Source organism: Podarcis liolepis (assembly GCF_965112155.1).
Source record: "Podarcis liolepis genome assembly, chromosome: 1".
In the NCBI taxonomy this organism is placed as follows: Eukaryota; Metazoa; Chordata; class Lepidosauria; order Squamata; family Lacertidae; genus Podarcis; species Podarcis liolepis.
Window position 1 is genome coordinate 62,337,178 of NC_139554.1, and position 25,304 is coordinate 62,362,481.

Sequence of the window (25,304 nt, forward strand, 5' to 3'; positions counted from 1 at the left end):
TTTATGTTAGCAGAAATTGGGTGCAAGCCACTGAGTGTAAAAACTCTCTTTATTTTGAAAGTAACCAGTAGCCCACATGTTTACTGTCTCTCTGTTTGTGCCGTTAAAAGATTCCAACACATTTGCAGTACATAAAGTACATAAAACTGTCAAGATTATTGCTGTAAGAATGACTTTTGCAGTGCAGGTTCAAATTCCCTTCCAGCAGTTGACAGAAATTGACTAATATTTCCTTAACGGTTCTATCTTTTGTTTCAGGCATGAACACTAGCAAGAGCGAGAATGTCAAAGAGCCCCCATTGAAACCATCCCGGAGATCCTTGCCATGCCTTGCTCAGAGCCAAACACACCCGCACAGCCTCAGCAAGCATTCCTCATTCCTGCAGCCAAATCGAGTGCAGCCTCAACCTCAGCTAGGGACTGCAGGGACATCAACCGCTACCGTCGATGTAGTGTCAGAACGAGGTGAGCTCTGGCACACTGAGGCCACTGGCATTCTTCCACATCTGTGATACATTCTGAACGTAGCAAACAAAAGGAACGGGGCTGTGTGATATAAACAGTGACCTGAATGTCAAATGTTTATTATGCCTTTCAGCTAAAGTGATGGAAACCTTGGAAAACAATTTACTCAAATTATCTAATACAGAATACAGCGATCCGTTCTTAGGTGAGTTTGCCCTGCTCAGTTATATTCTATTGTGATTGTTCAAAATAATCCCCCTTTCCTTCCTCTTTGGACAACCTAGAGCTGAAATGTGAAATTATTAACTTCTGAAAGATTCATTTTAAAGCAGCAGTTGAAATTCCTGTGTGTTGACCTTTAATTCTTCTCTGGTAATTCAACTAGGTAGGCCAGGGGTGGGGGGCCTCTAGAGCACAGGCCAAGCAAGTTGACCCATGTTTTCCCCAAACCACATTCACGTCCATAAACCCATTAGCTGATGTCATTCATGACATCTTCTGATGAATACAAGGATGGAGTTAAATCTTGCATTGGCTGTTCCTGCCAGTTCCCACAGAAAACAGCAGTGCACAACCAATCTGAGCAGGATTTAACCATCGCTCACCAGCTGATGAGTGTAGCTTAAATCTTCCTGAATTCTGCAGTAAACCAAGTAAACCTCTTCCTGATTCAGTAAGGTGATTCTATGGAAATCTGTATGGTAGGGGTGGGGAACCTTTTTAGACCCATGGACCAGATGTATATCGGGATCTGCCTCTTGGGCCAAATTAGACATGTGAGTGGGGCTCCCCATCTGTCAATCATGTGATGACATCTGATGAGTGGGAAAGTGGAATTAAACCTTGTGTTGGCTGTTTGTGTCTGCTCCCAGAAGAGATCAGTAATATGCAACCAAGCTGAGCAGAATTTATGCCCCTCTCATCAGCTGATGAGTGGGGGTTAAATCCTGCTGAGTTTGGCAAGATTCTATGCAACCCCCTTTCAGATTCAGGAGCAAGTTTGCACCACAATCCCCTGCTAAAATGGAGGGTCCCCTCCTTCATTTTAGTAGATGCATACATTATGATGTGATGTGATCTATCACTTAGGTCGTACATATTTAGGTTAAGAACAGAAAATGTGAAGGTTGGATCAACAAAGTTAATCCATTGTGTGTAATTCTGTCCTAAGCATACAGGTGACTCTCCACTTATGTGCGGGTTACGTTTCGGGGGCCTGTGCACATAAGTGAAATTGCATAAAATTGGGATTACCCTCTAGACACCCTTTAAATACCCTCCTTGCTGCTCTCTCTTCAATCCATACCAAAAAATGCCGTATTTAATAATAGCCACAACTAGAATTGAAGCTCTGGGGCTGGCAGGAGGCTGGAGGATGCAGAGGAAAGTGATTGCTGCTGCTGTGCTACCCCACATATCAGCTGTTAGGTGGAGAGGCTGAGCAGTACAAAGCCCCACTGTGTCTCTTTGTGGCTTCCTGTGCCCTCATTGATGGCCTCTTCAGGCTCCAGGTAGGGTCCCCTCATGAGCCTCAAAGTCTGCCCAGAGCTCTCTTGCTATTTCTGGGTATGAATTGAATCATTTAATGATTTTCCAGTGCTGCGCATATACATGGTCAGAAATGAGTAGAACATGGATCAGTGCGAGGGTGCCTGTACTTACAATTGCAGCTTCAGACTTTGTATAGAGGTATTTTTGTTTTTAAGCTGTAGCCTCTGATCCACAACATTTCCACTATCACAAGACCTATTAAATGGGGCTTGTTCTTCTTGTGAAACCCTCTGGCCACGGAGGTGTTGCATGAAAAAGTCAGGGCGACATGACTGCAGTTACTCTTGGAATGCTGACGGGGCTTACATAACCCCTGTGATTAATGACTTTCATTTCTTCAGTGATCTACTACGAACTGCCCCAGGAGGATATTAAAAGATGGGTCTGAATTAAGTGTGTGAGATAAATATTTAATCATGAAGCTTCTAGGAAGGACAAATAAAAGGGGAAATGGTACAGCTCTGTACAAAATAAGGCAAGGAAGGACGGCCACTGAAGCCATTAGTGCAAAAGGCTAAATTCCAGCTGAACTTTGAGCCAACAATACAATAAGATGTAATTGCCATGTTTAGAATGACAAGATGCTCTGAATGAGTGTGGATAATAACCTTGTCTCATGGTTTGGATGTGTATGGGCAAAAAAATTGTTGATGATAATCTGATGGGTGGAGAATCCTATTGCAGGGAAGCAGTGGCTAAAGATTCAGTTCTGGAATGATACGGTTCAACATTGATAAAGTGATTCAGATTTGGTCTGAAGAATCTGTAATCCAGCAAGGTGAATGCCGCTTTCCAGCCACCTACCATAGCCAAAAAGATATTTGGGGATCCACACACCCAATTTTTGCAGTCCCAGGCCAGCAACGCAGACTGGAAGCATGCGGCAAACTGCAGGCATATCTGGTGGCCTGCAGTTAATTTGACTCACAGGTTGCAAAGGCATAATTATGTGCTGCACTGAAAGAATGTGCTACTTGCAAACTTTTCTTTTCTGGTTTGCACATGATGAGACAAAGTTTAAAGGTTCTGTAGTTTTAACAAAAAGGAGCTTCCCATTATGTCTCATACAGAAACGGGGGCTTGTTCAAGCCATGGTATATTATAGCAGTCTACATTGGGCTACCCTTGATGGTCTAAACTGCAGCTATGCAGGGGGAAGGGAAAACTGGCAAAAGTCACCACCCCATTCATTCATTAGAAGGCTTCACCAGATTTCAATCTTTCCACAACTGGAAGGAGACTTTCTGTTCATGGAATAGACAGTCTGGATCCAGACCTCTGTTTTGAATGTGGTTACTTTCCATTATAGAAGTGCTGAAATTTATATATGGCAGAAGTTTCACAGACAAAAAGTTTTATGTACAAATAATTTTATTTAATAAGAAAAAACACTGTTTACTTTTAGACATGCAATGGAAACACTCCCAACACATCAATCAGTTTGTGGAGTAATCTGTAGAGTCAGCATATTAACTAACCTACATGCCACCTTGAGATTTCAAATAAACTGCAAAAAAAAGCTTAGTAAAATTGTGTTTAAAATGTTGACCATGTGCGTGAGCATAGGAGGCACTAAACAAGCTTTTCTTGGGGGAATGGCTGTGCATAGATAAAATCTGTGAAGAATCTGTGCTTTGGTTTTTAAAGATGACACAGCTGAAATCATCAAAGGAAGCTGAGTAATTAAAGGAAATCAATGTTTGCTTTACTATTTGATGTTCAGAATCCGTGTGAACTACTTTTAGTGGGTCTCTTTTCTTTTTAAGTTTTATGAGATAGCAATCTTTGCATCCCAAGCAGTAATGATTTTTTGTATATGCTATAATTTAATTTTCAAATTCCTTTTTTGTTGGCTCCAAGATCACTGGAATGGTGCAAATGTAACTGCTCCACGGCCGAGAGTTAAAAAAATGTGCTGTGGATTTGAATGCTCCCTTCTCTACTCCCGGTGAATTCTGCCATGCCTTCCACAAATTGTTGTAACTACCGCATTATATGTGCAATACATCAGCATTAAGAATATTTACCAGGCCTGTAATTAGATAATTAGTTTTTTAACCAGGATTTAAAGCAGATATGAATCCCACAGTTATTACAAACCAGGTAGAACTGGGTGAGAGTATGTGAGGCCATTCTAATCAAGTTGGGAGTTTGTTATATCTACACTAGCCAACAAAATAGGAATGCTAGTTTCCTGATGAGATTATAAGTTCTGCTATTTCTAGAACATAATTTGTCTGAAAATTGGTAAATAAGAATCCGTGAGATTCATCCATGAATATGGGTTTAATGCACACCAGAAACTTCTGCAATAGAATCTGAGAACTTCCTTGCCACTTTAATATCCTAGATTGTAGAATATATTCCTTTAGTAGATTCAGGGACTCCCAGCTCTTTGGCACAGAGATCATTAGTGCTATTTTTAGGATTCTGAAGTTGCCAGCATCTGTGTCACATGCATATTAATAGCCTGCCATGTTCTCTTGCATGCCAGCCGGTGAGTTTGAATTTGGGTACTCCAAAAAATAAAAAATATAAAAACTGTCTTCTTCAATATTTCACCTTGGTCATGAAATATTACTTATGTACTAAGTTAAACTAAATTATAGATGATGATACTGCATCATTTGGATGGAGTGAAGTGTTGTGTGTGGTCATCTAAGACACAATTAATTCATGAAAGAGTAATTGAAATAAGGGACTCAGTGGAAATCAAATTACTTTTCCAGGCAGCAAAGACGCAGAAGGTGTGAAAATTAATGGCTACTACTGCCCTCAACCTGCCGTCCACCACAAAGAGTTGTGCTGATCTTGTATCTTTACGATGATGTTCCAGTACTTAGAATCAATACATTATTTCGCTAGGATAATGATGAAAGTAGCCTAGTGAAAAATTCCATTCTGCTGTTGGAATTCTATGTGAATTAAGTAATCATTCCAGGGTGTCTTCTTAGAAGACTGGCTTAATGAATGGTCTGAAGATGAAACTTACATGATTCACAAATCTACTCCCAAATAATGTGTGTGTTTGTATATGCACAAGGCTGCTTGTAAAGGCAGCTTTCATCTCTGCAGCTTAATCATCACATTTATTAGCCATAAAAAAATTCAAAGCTCGCTAAGGGTGAGGGTGGGGAATTTCAAATCATCTCTAAGAGTGGGGTAAGGGTTTCACTTCCCTAAAGATTACATAGTAGTTCAACTGCTTAACAAAACAAGGGCCTAAGAAATATCGGCTCGGATTTTTAAGTCTGGATGGAAAAGTATATGCATTCTCTGTGCATTTCTGTCAGTCTTTTCTTCTTCTTCTTCTTTTACAAGCAATTTCCACAGAATAATGCATTTCTGTATATGCACAAATATCCAGGCTGTGTACAAGTAACTCAAAATTTATACGTATTGAGTGCATTCAGCTTTATGTGGTTGGCAAAAAATTTTTTAAAAAAATTAATGTGGCAAAAAGAGAGCAGGCACTTGGGGGGGGACCCTTTGGCCTTTTAAAAGGTGAGGGGTTTTTGAGGGGGTTGGGTAGTTTTTGTTTTGATAATGTATTTTGTGGTTTTATATTTTGATTTTATTCTGTAAACCGTCCTAAGACCTCAAGGTATAGGGTGGCATATAAATTCTATTATTATTATTATTATTAATAATAATATCACCTACCATTAGACCCAATGTATTTTTACTATACACAATTTTGGCTTTGTGCACTATCCTCAGAATGTAACCCACTGTATACACTTTCCCTTCATATATGCTTTTTTGTACACAAATTTTGGTTGGGGAACTGCACCACAAAATTCAGAAAACTGCAAAATTTGAAAGAGTCGTGTTTCAATCTGCATATTGCTGTAGGGAGTGCAAATTAAGTGTGTAGTGAATAAATTGCACCCCTATCCATACTTGTTTCTGAGTAATGCTTCTTTTGCACATGTTAGATCTGGCTCTGGAGAGCTTAAATTTGGCTAGATCATGCCTATCATGTTTTTGAACTGTTTTTGAATTGACAAAATCATGATTTTAAAGCAAAAATATGATTTTTCGCTTCTGCCTTTTGCATATTTACTCAGATGTATTAATGCTGAGTTCAGTGGGATTCACTCCCAAGTAAATATTTGTCTCCCAAATATTTAGCTTTGGAGAAAACTGAAAAACTACCATCCCAGTCACCAAATTTGAAATCAGAGCTGCATTAATTGCAAAATGCCATAATGGAAGATTGCACCCCCATTTTTACCACAATGTACTATTATCTGCATAGGTGTTATTAAAAAATAATAGACTCTTGTAGTGAATATTAGAAGAAATGTTAATACTGTAGTAAAACAAACAAAAAACCTGGAGAAATCTTGTGTGAGATAGTTTTAGTTTTGTATACATTATTGTAAGCATTGGCAGGCAAAGCACTGCAATAATAGCGAACAAAAAGTGTTGACTGTGCTTTTAGAAAGTGTTTGTAGTACTCTCCCAAAAAATCAATGTTTGGCTTTGCTCATTGTCTATTACTTTTGTGGCCTGCAAGCACTGTGCTTTGCTGGCAAAGCAAAGCAAAAAACAAAGCAGCTCCTTAAAATTTCTATAGCTATTGAAGATGCTCCCCCATTCTTGGCTTCATTTGATGGCCAGAACACTCTGAGTGGAGAATGGAATGTGAATCCTCCAGTTGTTCAGCAGCATTCAGCAGGGAGGGCAAGCAGGGTGGTGTTATGTGCCTGGCTTCCCAGTCTGAGCATATTTGCCATTTTCTGAGAGGGCAAGGGCAAGGGGTGAGGCATGGGTGCTCAGTGCAGTGCTAGTACGGCAGCAGAGCCAATTCAATGCTCCTGTTGCCCATGCTACAATGAACTCCCCATGCTTCACCCCTTCCCCTTCTGAAAGCTCTTCAGAACTAAGGAAAGAAAAATTGCTTATAGTAAATTTTGGATTTTTCATTACAAATAGGGCACTGGAAGGTGATGGGAACATGTGGCAGAGAAATGAAAGGTGGATCATTATGGGAATTGTTCTTGTACCTTTGCTAGAATGTCTCCATAGTCATATCAAATGAGTCCATCTGTTTTTGGTATTTTTCCCCCTCTCAGACATAGGAAGAGAAAAAGACACATATACAGATGATTCAGAACATGGGAATTATGATTCTCGTACAGATCAGTCTCTGCTTATTAAAAATACGCCTACGAGACAGAAACCAGAGACTCGGACTAAGTCATCATTGAAGGTAATGAATTATAGGATACGGTTCTTGCAATGTATTGTTATTTCTGCTATCGGGGTGGTTCACTTTTAAACATGCATTAGGTTGGTCCATTACAGACAAACAGATTGACCACTGTAATGTAATACTTGAGCAATGAGGATGATAAAGTCTAAGAGAAGTCTTCCAAGTATGAAATGTCAGAATAGATTAAATTAAAGAGCTAGGATTAGTCCATGTGATGTTGTCACATGGCCTATACGGCCTAGGACCCTCGTACCTACGGGACCGCCTCTCCTGGTATGCCCCACAGAGAAACTTACGGTCTTCAAATAAAAACATCTTGAAGGTCCCAGGCCACAGAGAAGTTAGGCTGGCCTCAACTAGAGCCAGGGCTTTTTCGGCTGTGGCTCCGATCTGGTGGAACACTCTGTCACAAGAGACCAGGGCCCTGCGGGACTTGACATCTTTCCGCAGGGCCTGCAAGACAGAGTTGTTCCGCCAGGCCTTTGGCCAGGGCACAGCCTGACTCCCTCCCTCGGCAATCTTCGCGGAGCTCTGGCCCAATGGTTGCCAGTGGCCTGAATTAATTAATTTTACAATGAATGATTTTAGAGTGTTGTTTATGTTATACTTTTATACTGTTTTATTGTTGTTAGCCGCCCTGAGCCCGGCTTTGGCTGGGGAGGGCGGGATATAAATAAAATTTATTATTATTATTTATTATTGTCGTGTTCTCACCAGTGCAATAATTGTTTGTTTAGTGTCTTCTCAGTTTAAGATTTTCAGGGCTATTTAATGAAAGGACAGACAGACAGAAGGGACAAGGGTTTTACATGGTACAGATAATCTTGATTTGTTTAGTCAGTGACCCATGGCCAGAAGATGTGATGGATTGTACATCACACATATATGAGTCAAAATTGAGGTTACACAGTTTCCTGGTTTGGAAGTAGCACGATCTGCTTACCTGAGGCAACCAATTCTTCACCTGTGATATCAATCTGACATAAAATCCATTCCATTAATAAAAGGACCTCTAAGATAAAGGATCATCTGTATTGTAACAAATAAAATATGGCAAGCTGATATTAAGGACAAGTCCCTAAATGATAACATGCATGGCTGTAGCAATGGATGCTTCCATTTTCAAATACCTTCAGTTTATGTATGCAAAGATTGCATGGGGGAAAGTGAATTCATGTCTGTCGGAAGGTTTATGGTGCATTTAGAACCATATGTCAATGGTTGCCATTTGAGGATTGTGTCAAATTTGAAAGTGTATTAGGTTATTATGCTGAAGTGAAGAAAGAAAGTGTGTAAGTGGAACACCCAAATTTCATATGCCTGAAAAACTAGGGAAGGAATTCAGTGTCAAGCTCTTCTGATTATTCTGTCAGCACAAGTATTTATGCTTACCAGATGGAAACCCCCCTTTCCCCCCTCTGTGTGCTGTTCTGGGGGTTCTTCTGAGCCTACAGAGCAGATTTGGGGAAGGAGGAAAGCCCCATTTTGCTAGTAGGAGCCCTGTTCTCAGCTGCTGGACCGGGCTTGTCGGATGGTGAGAGGCTCAGCATGTGCAAAGCTATCAGGAGGAAGGGGATAGCTGTGGATGGTGAGGGGACTGAAGTCTCTCCTCTTACCCTCTTTCTCCTGTTTGCCTCCTTGCCATGAATAGTGGTCCCTTACTTCCTGGACCTCATCAGAGTGTGGGCAGGTATCACTGATCTGATTGGCTGCAGGATGATGGGACACATTGCCACCTGCAAAGTTCTCCAGTACAGGGTTAAACTACTTGTGCCTGTGTGGATATTCTCTCTGAAACTGGTTTTTACTCAAAAGCGTGAGTCTGCATTAAAAGTATGCTCAATGGGTAGAGGGGTGGCACATCTCCATCCCTTTTGGCCCTATTATTAATTAAATATTGGTCTTCTGAGTAAGAAAAAGAAACATTTTTTTTCTTTTACCCCATGAAGCAAAATGTGGCTTGAAAGTGGTGACTTTGGTAACAATAATGGCTTAAGGAGATTCTTCCTTCCTTCACCTGACCCTCCAACAAAGATGCTGAGGGTCAGCCTTCAGGAAAATGGAAAAACTTTGGAAGTTTGCTGCTATGGCCTAACCCTAACCCATTGCCTCAGGTTTGAATAAGGAAAGAAAAGGCATGATAATGTCAGGTTTGAGATGGAATGGTTTTATAGAAATCATATAATTGTGACCATATATAATTTGTCCACTTGTAATGCGTTTAAAAACCAATGCTATAGACCTGTAACTTTCTGCGTCCTCGGCAGGACAATATCCTTTCTTTAAAATTAATAGTACATTGTGCTTTGTTTAAGCTTGTAATATCACAGTTAATTATAATTTTGAATTAAAATATTATAAATTAAATTTATATATTTGTCAAGAAAAGAAAAGAAAAAGAAAACCCGTGAGGAAAACATATATAACATATAATTGTCGTATTTAGTTTGCGTCACAAACAGAGGCCAGCTTGTTGTAATCTGTCAGCTTTCTTGACAGACCTTTCAGATGCTTCATTGCAGTTGTAAACCTTTGCTGAAACTGTAACTCCTGCAGCTTGGATTCTTTAAGATGAAAAGTTTCACGAGCTCTGAACGGTGTCTGCATGCTAATGCAAACTATTTAGTTGCTGCCCTCAACAGCAGTGACCAATTTTCTGTAAAGGGCAGATACCTGGGATTCATTATTCATTGCTGCGTTATTTACCAGTCTTTCTCTTGGGGCCAAATGATGAAGTTCTTAATCCCTTTCATATTGACTTGTGCAGGAAACTTTTCAGCAGTGCGGCAAGCTCAGGGCATTAAAGCTTTTCAAACCTCTTACCCAAAAGGTTGGTGTAATTTAAGACAGCACTGTAATAGTGTGTAAGGATTTTGAGTATAATATTCATGAAAATTGTAAGGGCAGCCAATGAGATAAAGCAACATGACTCCTACATGTTACTTCAAGGAAGCAAGGTTAATGCTGCGGTTTTCTGCCGTATTCGTAAAGAAGCATACATTTCATAGCTTGCTCTGTGAGTTTCTTTGTCTCTTTAATTGCCCTCACTGCCTAATCATACAGTCATGTCAAGTACCTGCTTCCTGCTGGACATGGTCCCTTCAAAGTCTCCATCAGTTGTACTACCTCACCTTGGGTTCCAGTTACTCATTTCTGTTCACTCACCAAAGGATTCTGCCACTAGCCATGGCGACCTCTCCTTCCTTTACTGTTAACAGGACCCACTCTTCTAGCCTTCCATAGTCCTCTAGTGTTCAGAAATATAAACTGTGTAGACTGGGCTTTGGAATTTATTTATTTGATTCCATTTCTGAATTTCTTCCGGTAAAATATCTCAAAGCAATTTGACAGTAAAATCATAAACAATTAAAACAATTAAAAAACATCCCACGTGTAAAAACCTTCCCATATATGCAAACAAAAAGAACTTCAGGTGTGAAAACCATTTTGAATCCAAAATAGGATAAAGATCTCCTTTCAAGAAGCTGGTTAAAAAAGGATAGTCTCCAATAGGCTTTTGCTACTGACAACCCCTGCAGGTGAATCCAGAATTTAATGATGCAAAAAGTCCTAAATATCAAATGCCAAACACTTGTGATAAACTGCTGAAACTAGAGATTATTTATTGCCAAGAGCAATGTCACAATTCATCATGGCCTATAACGTTTGCAGTTGTCCGATCTTTGACAGACCGCTGCATAATGACTTCTTGGAAGATGTGTTACTGTGTCAGCAAATTTGGGTATGATTTTCCATCACCACAAATTGCTGCGTTAGAATCACCTGTGGGCATGTATGTTTTCAATTTATTCAACTCAGAGTAAATGGGTGCTGGTTATGTAACCTTCAGGGGTGCTAAAGGCACTGGATTAGTATTTCCTAAGAAAAACGCCTGCTGTCCTCTTGTTCAAGTGTGTGAACAAACATAGGGAGTATAACTGGGTTTCTTTTAAAAATGAAGATTTGGTTAAGACTGAACTGTATTTACCGGCATCATTCTTTGGTGCCATTTTTATAGTGGAATTGTGCATTTTATTTTATTTTATTATGTTGGGAACCAGGATTACTCTTCATTGGGTGATGAAGGGGAGGACTCCAAACATGAAGGAAAAAGGCACACAGGGACAGACCCAGAACTGCTGCTGTGAGATGAACCTGCAGGGCCAGCCCAAAGATGTGGCACAGCCGCTGACATTCTCTGACTAAGAGAAAGCCCAGGTGGACCTCAGGCTTCCCAGCTCCATCACAGTAGCAGATACGTGCAGAAGGCTGGTGCCCTTTAAGTAGAGTCAAAGAGAAAAACAACTACAGTGGCACCTCGGGTTACATACGCTTCAGGTTACAGACTCTGCTAACCCAGAAAAAGTACCTCGGGTTAAGAACTTTGCTTCAGGATGAGAACAGAAATCGTGCTCCGGCGGCGCACCGGCAGTGGGAGGCCCCATTAGCTAAAGTGGTGCTTCAGGTTAAGAACAGTTTCAGGTTAAGAACGGACCTCTGGAACAAATTAAGTACCCGAGGTACCACTGTACCAGACTTTTAGACGACATCTGAAGGGAGCCCTGTTTAGGGAAGCTTTTAATGTTTAACAGACCATTGTATTTTAATTTTTGTTGGAAGCCACCCGAGTGGCTGGGGAAACCCAGCCAGATGGGCAGGGTATTAATAATAATAATAATAATAATAATAATAATAATAATAATAGTGGCATCTTGCAGTACAGGTACTGCTAACAATCAGGCCACATCTGTTGCTACTGCTATATATAGTCTCAATTTCCTCTTGTCCCTTGCTGAAGAAAATTCAGGGCTCTGTGTTCCCAGAGGCCTTGCCTAGCATCTAGGCTGCCCCCTGCCTCACCTTGTCCTACCCCCCTACATGGGCCTTGCCTTACTGCAGGACACCTTTATCCATTGTTAGGAATAATAATATCTATGGTTACTAGAGATGGGCAAGCTCATATTGGATTTACTTGGAAATTACCTGAATATGTCTTCAAAGAATTGAGAAAGCTCAAATATGATTTTTGAGCCAATTGAAGGATTTGGGGAAATGCACTGGCCGATTCCTAACAGCCCCCTTTCCCCCTGGCAACTGTCCTCTGAGCCAGTCTGTCATCCCTCAAAGACTTCTCTTCTTTCACTTACCTAACAAGTGGCAGAAGTGTAAGGAGAAGTAACAGTGGTGCAAAAGGAAAGGAAAGAAGAGCTCCCCCTACTTATCACCCAAACATGCTGATTTTAGCAGTGTAGCTGGGCAACTCAGAGATAGATATGCAGAACAAGAAGGTAAGGCTGAGTACCCTTTTTTTTTCCATGCTCAGAAGAATTTCATTTGGCAGCCCTCTAAACTTGCCTAAGGGCTGAAGTAAGATTTTTACTGGGCTTCCAAATCCATCTGACACTCTTAGCTACTATACTTCACTGACTCTCAACTGGAGGTTTCTAAGCAGAAGTTGGAGGACCACCTGTCATGGATGCTTTGGTTGAGATTCCTGCATTGCAGGGGGTTGGACTAGATGACTCTCAAGGTCCCTTCCAACTCTGCAGTTCTGTGAAATTTAAAAGCAGCTTCTCTTGATCAGTTTAGATTTGTTACACTGGCCAAATAGGGTTATGCTGTGCATATTCTGGTTCAGGATTTCAATCCAAAACATACATTGCGATTTAAACATTTTAGAGTATTATAAGAAAGGAAATAGTGGAATGATATCTAACTAATGTGTCCCATAGGCGCAAAGATTTCTGCTTGTGAATGGAGCTCTCCCCACCACCTTACACCCCCTAAATCTGTTCTGGGGTTCCCTCAACACGCTGGAGCAGATTTGGGAAGGGTGCAGGGTACACACAGGGAGAGGGGAAGTTAGAGTGAACAAGTTCAAATTCATGTGCTGATGGAATGTGTTAGTTGAATACCACCTACTATTTCTAAAAGGAGGAGAGAAAGTACTATACATTTTTCTGATGTGAAATACTAAACTTTTACTTTCAGTGGTATATGAAAAGTTGGTAAGAAAAGTTTCTTACCACTATTATGTTCTTCATCTCTTACCTTATTCATCTCTTATTCTTATTCTTTTGAGTCAGACTGAGTAACTTTTCTCCATTAGTCTCCTGAGGCAGGTTCCAATCGTCCATTCTCACTTTGCTCATTTCTTTAGATGTTCAAATTAACTATCGCACTGTGCCTTGAATGCTTTCAACACCCACTGGTTTAAGTGGGATATGAGTCGTCACATCAGCTAAGTGACTTTAATGCAAAATTGTTCAGCATCTGAAATTGGATTACAGGAAGAAGGAACCAGTTAAGAGGAGAACCACAGGGAGGGGAAAGCCTTTTGATGGAAAACCAATCACCACCAAATGCAATCTGAAAATGCAGCCACAAATAATGTTAATATGGGGAGTAGAATCCTGAACCCAAAGTGAAATAGCACGACTTGATGGATGCCACAAGTTTAACTTCATGTGCACTTCTCATTTATCTGCCACAGTTGTTAAATTACTCACTTGAACTAATTGGAAAATTGCTTTCCCAAGACCTATCAATCATAAATTATTGCTGGATGGTTTGTCATAGTTTAGGGGGAAAAACATGTTTTGTGTGTATGTTACAACACTTCAGGAATGTAAGAGTTGTGCAGAAATTTCACCCGAATGAATACTTGCAGGTTAGACTTTGAAGGGGAAGTGTAGAGATGGGACAAGAGAGAAACACTCCTCCCTGGTCCCTACTTATTCATAAAAATTGCCCATGTATAGTGGTGCTTTTATCAATATCCACTGTCAGTATTCCAGTGACCAAGCTGGGACAAAAGAAGCTGCTTTCATCAGCTTGCAGAGAATTCTATGGGTTTCTGTTCTGGCCTTGCATAGCAGTTGTGTAAACTGTGCATGCTTTCCTCATTGATCAACACTTGGCAGGAAAGTGTCATGAATTCTACTCATATTGATCCAGAACAGATTTCAACGTATAGTTAGCAGGAAAAAAATTAAACACGTTGCAGGATTTCTCCCCCCCCCCCAAAAAAAAAACCCAGAACAGAGGCAATTAATATTTCATCCAGCAGAGCTTTCCTGCTACTGAAGGCAAATGAGCATAATGGTCACAGATCCAATCCATTCAGGATTGGCACTGTCCTTAAGAAATCCAGTTGCAGCAGACTTAACTTTACCTTACAATAATTTATAATAAGACTACAACCTTAACACTAAGCATACTTTATACAGACCACCACAACAGAAGGAAAAAGAGATAGAAAGTGAAGCCCAGGCTCCTTCTGGCCTTATTATTATAGTCAGCTTGACCTTGACAGAAAGAGATAACAGAGCCAGTTTAAGCAGGCTGTACTCAGCTTCTCTGAAGGAATAACCCAAACACTAAGAACCTTCTGCTTGTTTCTAGAATAGAAACTTAGGTGTCAGATAGAAATTCCCAGCTTGCACCAGTTTCTTTCACAGAGAAAAGCTTCCAGAACCCTCTTGAATTAATTAGAATTCTACACATCAGATCAATACTTTCTGTAGCAAGAAATGCAAACTGACAGAAAGGTCTCTTCATCTGTCCCATCCACATCTACCCCAAAACCACTGTTTGTTGGTAGTAGCCAAGAATAGCAGTGCATGGGCTCCACAATAGAGCACTCCTTTTTGCTTGTTGATTCTTCTACAAAAAATCTCTTTAAAGGCAAAGTTCACAGAAAAACAAAGGAACATATTAGAAATGTGGAAGTGTAAATACTTAATAGTTGCCTTAAGAAGAGCATAGGGTAGATTCAAGCTTAGGCTGAATGCAGAAGAACGAATGATGATCCCAGGATCTAGGAAAATACAAGCAAGCACCTCATGAATTTAGAGAAGGGAGTGGAAGAGCTCAAAGGAGGGGGGTGGAGAGAAGGTGTGCAGTTCTGGAGTATTGAGAAGCAGGATGGGGTTTCTTGTGTTCAGGCAGTCACAGACTTGGGTGCTGGAATATTACAAATGAAAGGGGTGTGCTTTCTAGGCTCAAATAAAAAAAGAGAGTTGTCTTTGACAAGATAAAGAGAGAATGTGAGTATTGTGTCCATACCTGTCCACTTGTGTTTATGTCTATGAACAAAGTGGTTTACTACCAGTATTTTTACTTCTACTTATGGATATAATGCTAGACTTAACAGAGCAGCTAGCTGGCCAAAAAAACTGATATCATGTTATCCTATCAATGGAACAGAAGCAAAATTGTTTCATTTGAGCTTCAAAGACTCCTACGTTTTGCTTTTGGAAAGTCAAACCAGTGTAGGAACAGATCACGTCCTGAACCCTGTTGTTAATCAGTTTGCTTTTAGAGCTGAATTACTAAGACTAATGTTTCTCTGAGCAGAATAGCTAGAATATGTTCCTTTGTCATAGCCTTGAAATGCAATTATCAGTGGGCTTGTACGGTTTTCACTTGCAAATTTATGTTAATGACATTATCATTGGTTGATGATCTAGTTGAATATGGGACATCAGCTCTTCATGTATTTATCACTTGTTATTTAATCAGGAATTTTTATTTAAACAACCAGGCAATTTTTAAAATGTGCAGGTTATTTAATGGTCTGTTTTTCACTGGTAAATCACCAGGGACCCTCATCACCAGATTTGAACCTCAGCAATTAAAATAATTTACTAAAATAAATGAGTGGGCTGGTTATGGACTCTGTTCTTGTTTTGCCAACCAGACCCACTTCCATACTGGCTGAAGTAGCATCTTCAGTTCCTCCTATGGAAAGAGGTTGGGCTGCCAAAGAAAGCTATCTGACAAAGGTGAGATAGCAAGAGGAGGACAGAGGTGAAATGGCAAGAGGGAAGGGGATTTAGCCTACTATCATAACAGGGACTAAATTGAGAGGCATGATGGGCTGGAGATTCCTGCTTTAAGTGGCCCGATTTTCAGAGTATCTGAATTTAGCCATCCTAGTGATAGTCCATCTTTCTTCAGAAGGCCAAATCTGGTTTTTGAGGTTTAGCTTTAACATGATAGACTTCTCATGTAAAAAAAGCACAGAAACAAAATAATTCCCTTGCTATAACTAACCAGTGGCCATCTAGTTTAGTACTACAACTGTGGCCAGAGCCTGGGTTGATGTTGGGTCACTCACTGTGGATAGAGGTGTCCAGTCTCAAAGAGGGAATGTCTGGTTTCTCCCTCTTTCCATTTATCTATTTACATTTCTCCATCCACGTATGTAACGTTAGCATTAGTTGCAGGTGCACTGTATTCAAATCTGCCACCCCTCCTAATCACAATTAGCAAGGTATCAATCATTTCAAGCTGTGTATGAAAGTTGTCTCCTCCTCCAACCCAGAAAGAAATCATTGGTATACTCTGAAGGCAGAATGCTGACCCAACTTTTCCACACATGTGCTTGAACCATTCTATCATCCCTACTGGTTCCATCCTATGAAAGTGGCAAGAAGTGAAAATAAGTTCATAATCACCAAAATAAGGAGCTTGAAACTTGCAAAACTCTCCTGCTACATCTGTTTATAGGGTGTTATAACCTGTGCACTACTGTACCCTGTCATGCTATTCCAAGCCCACAAAGCTGCCACCATCTTCTACTAACAATTATCTTTAGCTGGGTTCTTTCATTTAGGATGTTGGTTTTATTCTGTGGATGGGGAGAACACTTGGTTTGCATCTCAGCTAGTGTGGTCCTAGAAATGAGACTACCCACATTCCGAAAGGTTGCTTTCCCCATAGTTCTCCACTTTTCAACTTTCCTTCAAAGCAGAGTGAGCACAGAGTAGCCTAAGGAGAACACGCTCACCAGTTAAAAGTGCTTGACAATATTATTTTCTCTCTCTCTCTTTGTGTGTGGATATTTTATAGCTATTGCTTAAATGATCAGTAGATCAAACTGCTTTAATAATTGATTCAAAAGCATATTAAAGTACATTAGTAGCAAATTACTTTCAGAATGGTTAGTAAGAACCCTATTAAAATAAAACAGATCTTGTTGAAGCAAATGACTATGCTAATGGGTTTAAGGTACCGTGGACAAGTTATAAATTGCCGTGTAACTATGAAGCTGATACAAGGCTTTAAACGGCATTGTGGAAAATGAAATGTTCACTGTTTCAGGGAAGGATATCAAAATCTATGCAGAAAGGCTTTGAGTCTTGTGGTTCTTTAAATATTGGTGCTGATGATGAGTGAATATTGCATTTAGAGTTCGGTCACGCAGGGTTCTTTTTTCCCTTTTTCTTTTTGACAAAGCAAAACTCCTACACAAACCACTGGGAACGTTGCCTCAGTGTGGACTATTGAATCAAGCTCCTTTCTGTTTCCAATATTAAGTAATGTGTGAGTGAATATCAAGGTGGTGAATCAAGCGTACCAGAGGAAAGCCTGGAGGCATGATGACTTAAGATAATAATGGGTTGTCTTTGGACACTCATTGTATAATAGAACTATGTGCTCAAATTTGAGAAACCTCCAAGGGGTTCTTTTTATGAATCCCGCTGGAGCAATTTCACATTACCAAGAAGGTTGAGACAGCAACAGTTCTATAAAGTTGTAGCAGTGAGACGATCTCTCCAGCATTCTGAAATCTTTGGCTTTATGAAGGCTACAGAGAAGCAGCTCCATGGAAAAGGATACCTTGACGAAGACCTTCTACCTTCACATGCTGCTCTCTCACTTTCAAGCATGGACAAAAAGGTAACATACATAATTTAGTGTTTCTGTTTTAGGGCAAGATAATTCCTAGTTAAAGGGAAATGTAGTATCTGAGCTGCTGCTTGTTCGGCAGCTGAGTAATTTCTCTGTTGAATATGATTTGCTTCTCTGTTTAAACGTCTGATCAAAAACAACTCTGAAATATTGTCTAAGTAACTGCATTAACACTGGCAATTTAAGGGTCAATGTAACTACAATCTCGCTCCTTTAAAATCTCTGTGGGTGTCCTCATTGACTTCAGAGAAACTGAAGGACTGCACCCTATGTAATTTGAGAAAAAAAGTTACTGGTTTGCTAGCACAGAGTTGTGTTGAATGGTTTGCCGGCTTCTTGTTTTTCTCATTGCCTACCCAAGATTATGCAAAGTTTGTTCATCATGCAGTGAGCCATCATTTTTTGTTTGCAATTCATTTTTAGGCATCCTCAGGGTCAAATAGTTTTCTAGTACAAGAGAAGCGGTTAACATTACAAATGACCAGGCAAAGCTCAACTGTGTTACGGAGAGGGTAGTGTCTGAAACAAGGAGCAATGTGGTAACTGAAGTAAAGATGGTGAAGTTTTTACATATGCTGGGAGTCACTCAGAGTGGCTGGGGCAACCCAAATGGAAGGGGTACAAATAACAGAATTGTTGTTGTTTGTTCATTTGATCAAATGAGTCAGATTTTCAATCATGTTTCCTGCTCTGCGTTTTATGAAGCTGTCTGGATATTTATTATAAAATAAATGTTTCTCTATGGGAGATTAGAATCTTACACTCAGTTCTAGTGATCTTGGTAACAGGTGTTAACCTAGAAAAAAGGGGGGAAGCGCTCTATTCAAACCACAGTTCAAGAATATTTTGGACTTTATCTACAGTTTATCATATGCTGAAAATCTAGCCCGGAAAATGTGCATTGATTTATATATAATGGTGAGTCTTAACAAGCAGACAGATGGTTCCATCTTGTCACTTCTAGTTGTTTTGTCAGTGTCATATGCTAAAACAGCATCCAGCACTTGACAAAGTATAGTACCACCATATAGCTATGCTCCGCTTGCTACGTGTGGTACTCAAGACCTCTGTGCTTTTTGCTTATTGTCAGAATTTTTCAGCATAGCTTCACACTAATACAACTAGCATGAGGCATTATCCTATTTCCAAGGTAACAAGCCTTACTGAAGCAAAGTCAATAGTGAATTAACTGGAAATTTGAGATTTACGGCTGAAAATGCCTGTTCTTTTGGAAGCAATTTAAGATAACAGCAGAGAGCATTGTGGTTTGGTGCCACAAAAGAGGTGAAAGGGAAAGAAAGGCAGAGATAAAGTTATCATCAGCTGGATAGCTGCATGGTATTTTATTATAGGACTTCAAGGAAAACATATGTCACCCCCTTGAATCCAGTGCTTACAAATGTTCTGCAGAAGATGAGCTTTACAATTACTTGATGAACTTTAAAGTTACTGATACAGATACAGCCACTGTTGTGCTGTGCAGATGATGATAGGCTAAAACTCCCATTCAATACCAGCCAGCATGGTCAATGATCAGGGATGATGGGAGTTGTAGTCCATCAACATATGTCAGGCACCGTGTTGCCAATAGTCTGGATATTAGAATTTAAAATACTAGCCTGGAGTTGGCTCCATTGCCCTCAATAGTTGTACAACAGCTGTGACAATTGCAGCAGGAGGCTTGATCTCTTTTCTCTCTTTCTCAAAAGGATAAATTTGGAACATTTGGTAGACCCATACCTTTGCCAATTACCAGGCAGGTGCGCCAGCCCCAAGTGCTGACATGTACCTGCAGCTTTTGAAAGCAGCCCAATCTGTTTCAGAGCCAGTCTAGTTATTCATGACCGAATTAGATTCTGGGGGGAAGAGCATGGTTTCCCCAGAAACACTTGGGTGCGGGACATGTCACTTTCCACCAAGGACCTCTTTAGGATTCTTGGTCAGTAGTGGGCTTCCATCACCTCCCACAGATTTTGGAGATTCAGAGTCTTCTCTCTGGGAGAGAAAGCACTCTCCATTGACATGCATAGGGATAAAGAGGTGAAAATGTCACACATAAATTGTTACCCAAAGGATCATTGACAGAGGGTGGGCTTCTGCTCCCTCTGTGGATCTGGAGGGATACAATAGAGAAAACAGGAGAAGGCATAGATTAAATGGAAAACAGTTTTCAGTCCCTCACCACACCGTATCTGGGGATTGTTTACCGTGGGAAAATAATTCACTGTGAATAAAAGCTAGACCTGTTCATCAAGACAAAAAAAACCTCCCTCATCTATTAAGCTCTGGGAATTTTCCAAGTCAGCTTCATTTTGTTTTTTTTTGGGGGGGATACATTTTTTTGTGCATTTTTTGTGCACTTTTTGAACAAGGAAGACCACCGAGCTTTTCAGCAGGTTAAAGAGCACCTGATCTGACTCAATACACCTTATTAATGGTTCAATCTGATTTAGGAATACGAGGACCTTTCCCAAATCACTCCAGCTTACCCAGAGTTGATGCATACCCTTGCCAATTACATAGCAACACTTTTAGATTTGCAGTATGTTAGGTATTTGCCTTGTAAGCATACCAAATATTGAGATAAATGTGTGGAATATTGCCTCGTGGTCTTGTCATAATCAGAATATGGACCATTTTCCGAGACCAAGTTCAAAGATAAATAGTACATGGTTTTGAGGATGATCTTTGTTCAGCCCGTGCTCAAATGTTTCCAAGATTCACAGTCCATTTTATCATTAGTAAAATGGCGTAGTTTGCTATCATTAGGATGGTGTGCAAAGAATAGATTAGAAAATTCACTACTTGCCAGTCTCCTAGTTCTAAATGACCCGTGGACTGAATAAAAAACTGCAATCAGCATCATAAAGCAGAAATGCTCAGCCCCTGAAACAAGTAAAGTAATAAGAATGAAGAGGTTATGGGCAGAATGTATCTATATCTATCTGTCTCTTTCTCTGGTGTGGCAGGAGAAAATAGCAAGTTTGGTGGGAAGATTCAAGAAACATTTAAACGTTATAGTATAGTATAAACAGATTTATTTGCAGAATAGGGATAGATATCTTTTCAAAATGAAAGCAGGAGTATAAAGTGATACTGAGGACTATCCTAGTTGTTTTTCAATGTATTTATAAATAATAAATTTGATGCAGCGCAAGCAATTTTTTATTTTGAAAGCGTGGCCCAGATAAAAAAGTTTGAGAACCACTGAGTTAGAGGCTGCAGAGGTTTCCTTAGTACCAAATCAATTCGCCAATCATCCAATGTTCTGCAGAAAACACTCACAAAACACGGGATCAGATCCTGAAGCATGACAGGCAAACATATTCCTAAACAACTCTTTTGACAACATGCTCTATATGATTTTCCTCCCAAACTGATGGTCTACCAAAGATTAACATATTTATTCATCTCATTGCTGAGCCATGACAAGCAGTATGCCACACATCTGTTTTCAGCAACTCGGGATTAGTTAGGTCAGAAGGTCCTGTACCTATGCATTTAGAAATTAAGCATGATTTAGAATATCGCCTTCAGTCTGGGACACTGCAGACAGCAGTGTGAAGTCTGAAGTCAGTTTGTACAGACTTTGATTAATTGCCCAGGTGGCAATATCTGTCCGTCCTTTGTTTCAAATTAGTGCCTTGCATGAAACTTACAAATTACTCACCTGGCTGCTGTCCAACCAGCGATGTCTTAGCACAGCTAAAATATAGCAGGAAAATGGATTTAATGTTGCATTTGATTCCATGGTAGTACAGGCTAAATGGCTATCTGAGAACACCAGTTGCAGATTCTGTTATTGAGTTCATTATCACATATAACAGGAATGCTGGTATTTCGATCAATAAGTTATAATAAAGAGAACCTCAGCAACATAGGTCTTCTAATGCTGCAACCACCCTGCCCTTGCTATTTTACCCCTCTATCTGACATGAAGCATATCCAAGAAAGTCCACTTGATCAATAAAAAGCCAAAGGCATATCAAAGCTGTAGGAATCTTATATACGAAGTGGACCTTCGATATATTGGTCATTTTTTCTTTCATTCTTTTATTATGCAATGGATGTAACTTTTCTATTAGGATTAATGTTCAATCAGGAGTGTGGAACAAAAAAGGATTGATTTTTATAACAGCAATGACATTGCTCTTACCTCTTACAAAAAGAATAGGAATTCTGCAAATGTCATGCTAGTTCAGGTGGTGTGTACATTTTACTATATTCAATTTCTTTTGTTAGCAAGTGTGATGCAGTGTTGACATTTTGGAAGCCAAATAAAGGCCTTTCCCAATGACTAAATACATTGCTTTCCCCTTAATGTAACACTTGTGCAACCTTGATTCAGCATCAGCCATACAATATCTCACCCTCAACTAATAGCCAGGAATAACTGGGCTGCAGGAATAGTGTATATTGTGATACACTTAAAAGGGTGGGGGAGAGATGTGTGGTTTAATGCTGGAGAAGGGCATCTTTAAGAATGAAAAGAAGGAAATTTACAAAAAGAAAAAGATAGAAGAAGAAGAGGTTCGCATAACAGAGGTGGTTCGCTGTGAGAAAGAGTTGACAGCTGTGCTATTTGAGGCTGTCATGGCCTTCTGTTCCAAATAACCTCTAACCCAATCAAATTAAAATTTACTGTACTGCAAAGAAATGCCTTACAATGCATCGGAGGGACTAAAGAGATCTACAAAGATACTATGCAGTACAGTGGTACCTCGGGTTAAGTACTTAATTTGTTCCGGAGGTCCGTTCTTAACCTGAAACTGTTCTTAACCTGAGGTACCACTTTAGCTAATGGGGCCTCCCGCAGCTACCACACAATTTCTGTTCTCATCCTGAAGCAAAGTTCTTAACCTGAGGTGCTATTTCTGGGTTAGCGGAGTCTGTAACCTGAAGCGTATGTAACCTGAAGCGTATGTAACCCGAGGTACCACTGTACATAAATGTGACTTACAAAACCATCGCATGACTTAATTTAGTAAACCTCTACTGCCCATAAATTCAATGGTCAGCGTTTAAGAATGAGACCACTGAAAATGAGGCTACTTTAAGAATCACATATTGATTCATATCTCTGGGCAAATAAATGAAGCTTAAACTTTACAGGCCAATCTGCCACACTCACTGGTGTGGCCACACTTTGCCAACCTCCGCATTGCCTTGCTCCTCTGCTTCCCAGTAAGTGGTAGCAACCTTGCTGTTGGGAAGCTAACACAGTGGGTCTGCCCCACTGGATGTGATGCTTCTGGTTCACATCCTAATTAGTGTGTTTAAAATGGCAGTCATAAAGTTAAGCTTGTTTTTAAATCCCTCTCACTGAACTCATTTGAATACTTTTCCATTTAGATTATGACTATTTTTATTGCTAGCTATTAATGGGAGCCTTGGGGACTGATGCACCACGTTGCTCAATAAATTTTATTGTTCCATATGATATAGTTCAATTGGAGTACAACTGAAAAGTGGGACCATAAGATGGAGATGAGGAAAAGCAGGGGGCAGGAACCACTGACTAGCCTTAGAGTTACAACTGAGGCATATTTAAGGATGCATCCTATATGCTAACAGCAAAATCATTCCCTGAGTGTAGATCTTGATACAGGTGATATAGTACCATTCCCAATAACATCACCTTTCTATAATGAACTATAGTGAATGAAGTATCATACAAGATGGCATAACTGGCTGTCACCATAAGCAGTAAACATTTTAGTAGCAGTCCCACTTGTTTGCTTAGTTTTGGCCTTGCTCTAATCCAAACACATAGCTCTGGGTGAAGCACTTGTGAAACAAACAATTTTACCATATTTCATCCACACTCACTGTTACAGTCCCTTAAAGTGTCCTAATTTTCCAGGGACAGTCTCAGATTTACAGAAGCCATCCTAGTTTCTGATTTGATCCTAGAATGTCCCGTCTTTCCTTAGGATGTCCCTATTTTCAACAGTGAAATGTTGGAAGGTATGGTAAGACCTCCCTGTTTTCATTGGAGAAATGTTGGAGGGTGTGGCGTTATCCAACCCTCAGGCCATCTGAAGGCAGCCCTATATAGGGAGGTGGGTTTTTTTAATGTTTAATGTTTGATTATGTTTTTATATATGTTGGAAGCCACCCAAAGTGGCTGGGCCAACCCAGTCAGATGAGCAGGGTATATAAACAGTTGTTGTTGAATAGGACTTCCCCATTTTCATCGGAGAAACAATGGAGGGTGTGCTGTTAAACAGCTCTACTGCACTCTTTGTTTGTGGAGGACGGATACAATCCTTAGCTATTGATGCATGTTATACTGATAGGTATATATTTAAAAAGCTTACTGGTATCAAGAAACAAGATAGCAATCTGTTTTAAAAGTGCAATGAATTCCTAATCTGCTGTTCACTTCAGACTGCTAAGGTAGAATATACCTCAGTATCATCAACATTGCAGTTAATATGAAATATATAAATGAAGTTTGAAGCAAAAGAGAGAGAGCCACTAACCCCCTTCTCCTTTATTTGTAGGCCAGACACTGTTTTAAGAAAGAGGATTTATTTATTAGTGGTGCTTATAGTTCCCTGATGTTTTACTGTGCAAAGGCCAACTGAATTTGCAGTAAAGCTTTATAGGAGTTATATCAGCAGCAGCTGTATACGATGGGTGCTGAATCAGTGTCCTTGCCCGTCCTTGATATATTCCAAACACTGTATGTGATTTTCCCTACAGAGTTGCAGTGACTTGCTGTTGTTAATACCTCATACAAAGGGCAGTGAATATTTCTGAAGAGCTTGGAAACATGTGAACATTATTGTTATTAGAAGAAGGAGAAGGAGGAGGAGGAGGAGGAGGAGGAGGAGGAGGAGGAGGAGGAATGACCTAAAGCGACGTACCAAAATAGTATAAACACTAAAACTGAGTGTAACAAACACAACTAATTCTGCATGGGCATATTTTCACATTAATCTGCAATGGAAAGAAGTATGCATGAAATTGAAAGACGTACTTCTGGATGCAGTTTTTCTATAAAATGTGTGTATGTAAACTTATTCCCACTCAATTCAATATGCATGTTTCTTGATTTTTTTATCTGAATAATAACTATGTTGAATAATACCTATGAATAATAACCAGTGTGGTATAGTGGTTAAGAGTGGTAGTCTTGTAACCTGGGGAACCGGGTTCGCGTCTCCGCTCCTCCACATGCAGCTGCTGGGTGACCTTGGGCCAGTCACACTTCTTTGAAGTCTCTCAGCCCCACTCACCTCACAGAGTGTTTGTTGTGGGGGAGGAAGGGAAAGGAGAATGTTAGCCACTTTGAGACTCCTTAAAAGGGAGTGAAAGGCGGGATATCAAATCCAAACTCTTCTTCTATGTTTTCATTTGCAAC

General features: G+C 40.0%; 1 protein-coding gene across 4 annotated transcripts in view; it reads left to right on the forward strand.

Annotated features, from left to right (window-relative positions):
* The window catches only part of ANO3 (anoctamin 3), a 232,071-nt gene that overhangs the window by 135,443 nt on the left and 71,324 nt on the right, over nt 1–25,304 (forward strand). For 3 of the 4 annotated variants that reach the window (XM_083463197.1, XM_083463198.1, XM_083463199.1), the window contains exons 2-4: nt 259–465; nt 599–670; nt 7,098–7,234. In XM_083463197.1, the coding sequence (XP_083319323.1) occupies nt 259–465; nt 599–670; nt 7,098–7,234 (416 nt within the window). Of the gene's footprint in view, nt 1–258; nt 466–598; nt 671–7,097; nt 7,235–17,600; nt 17,924–25,304 lie in introns of those variants that run through there. The other variant, XM_083463200.1, reaches the window with a different exon arrangement.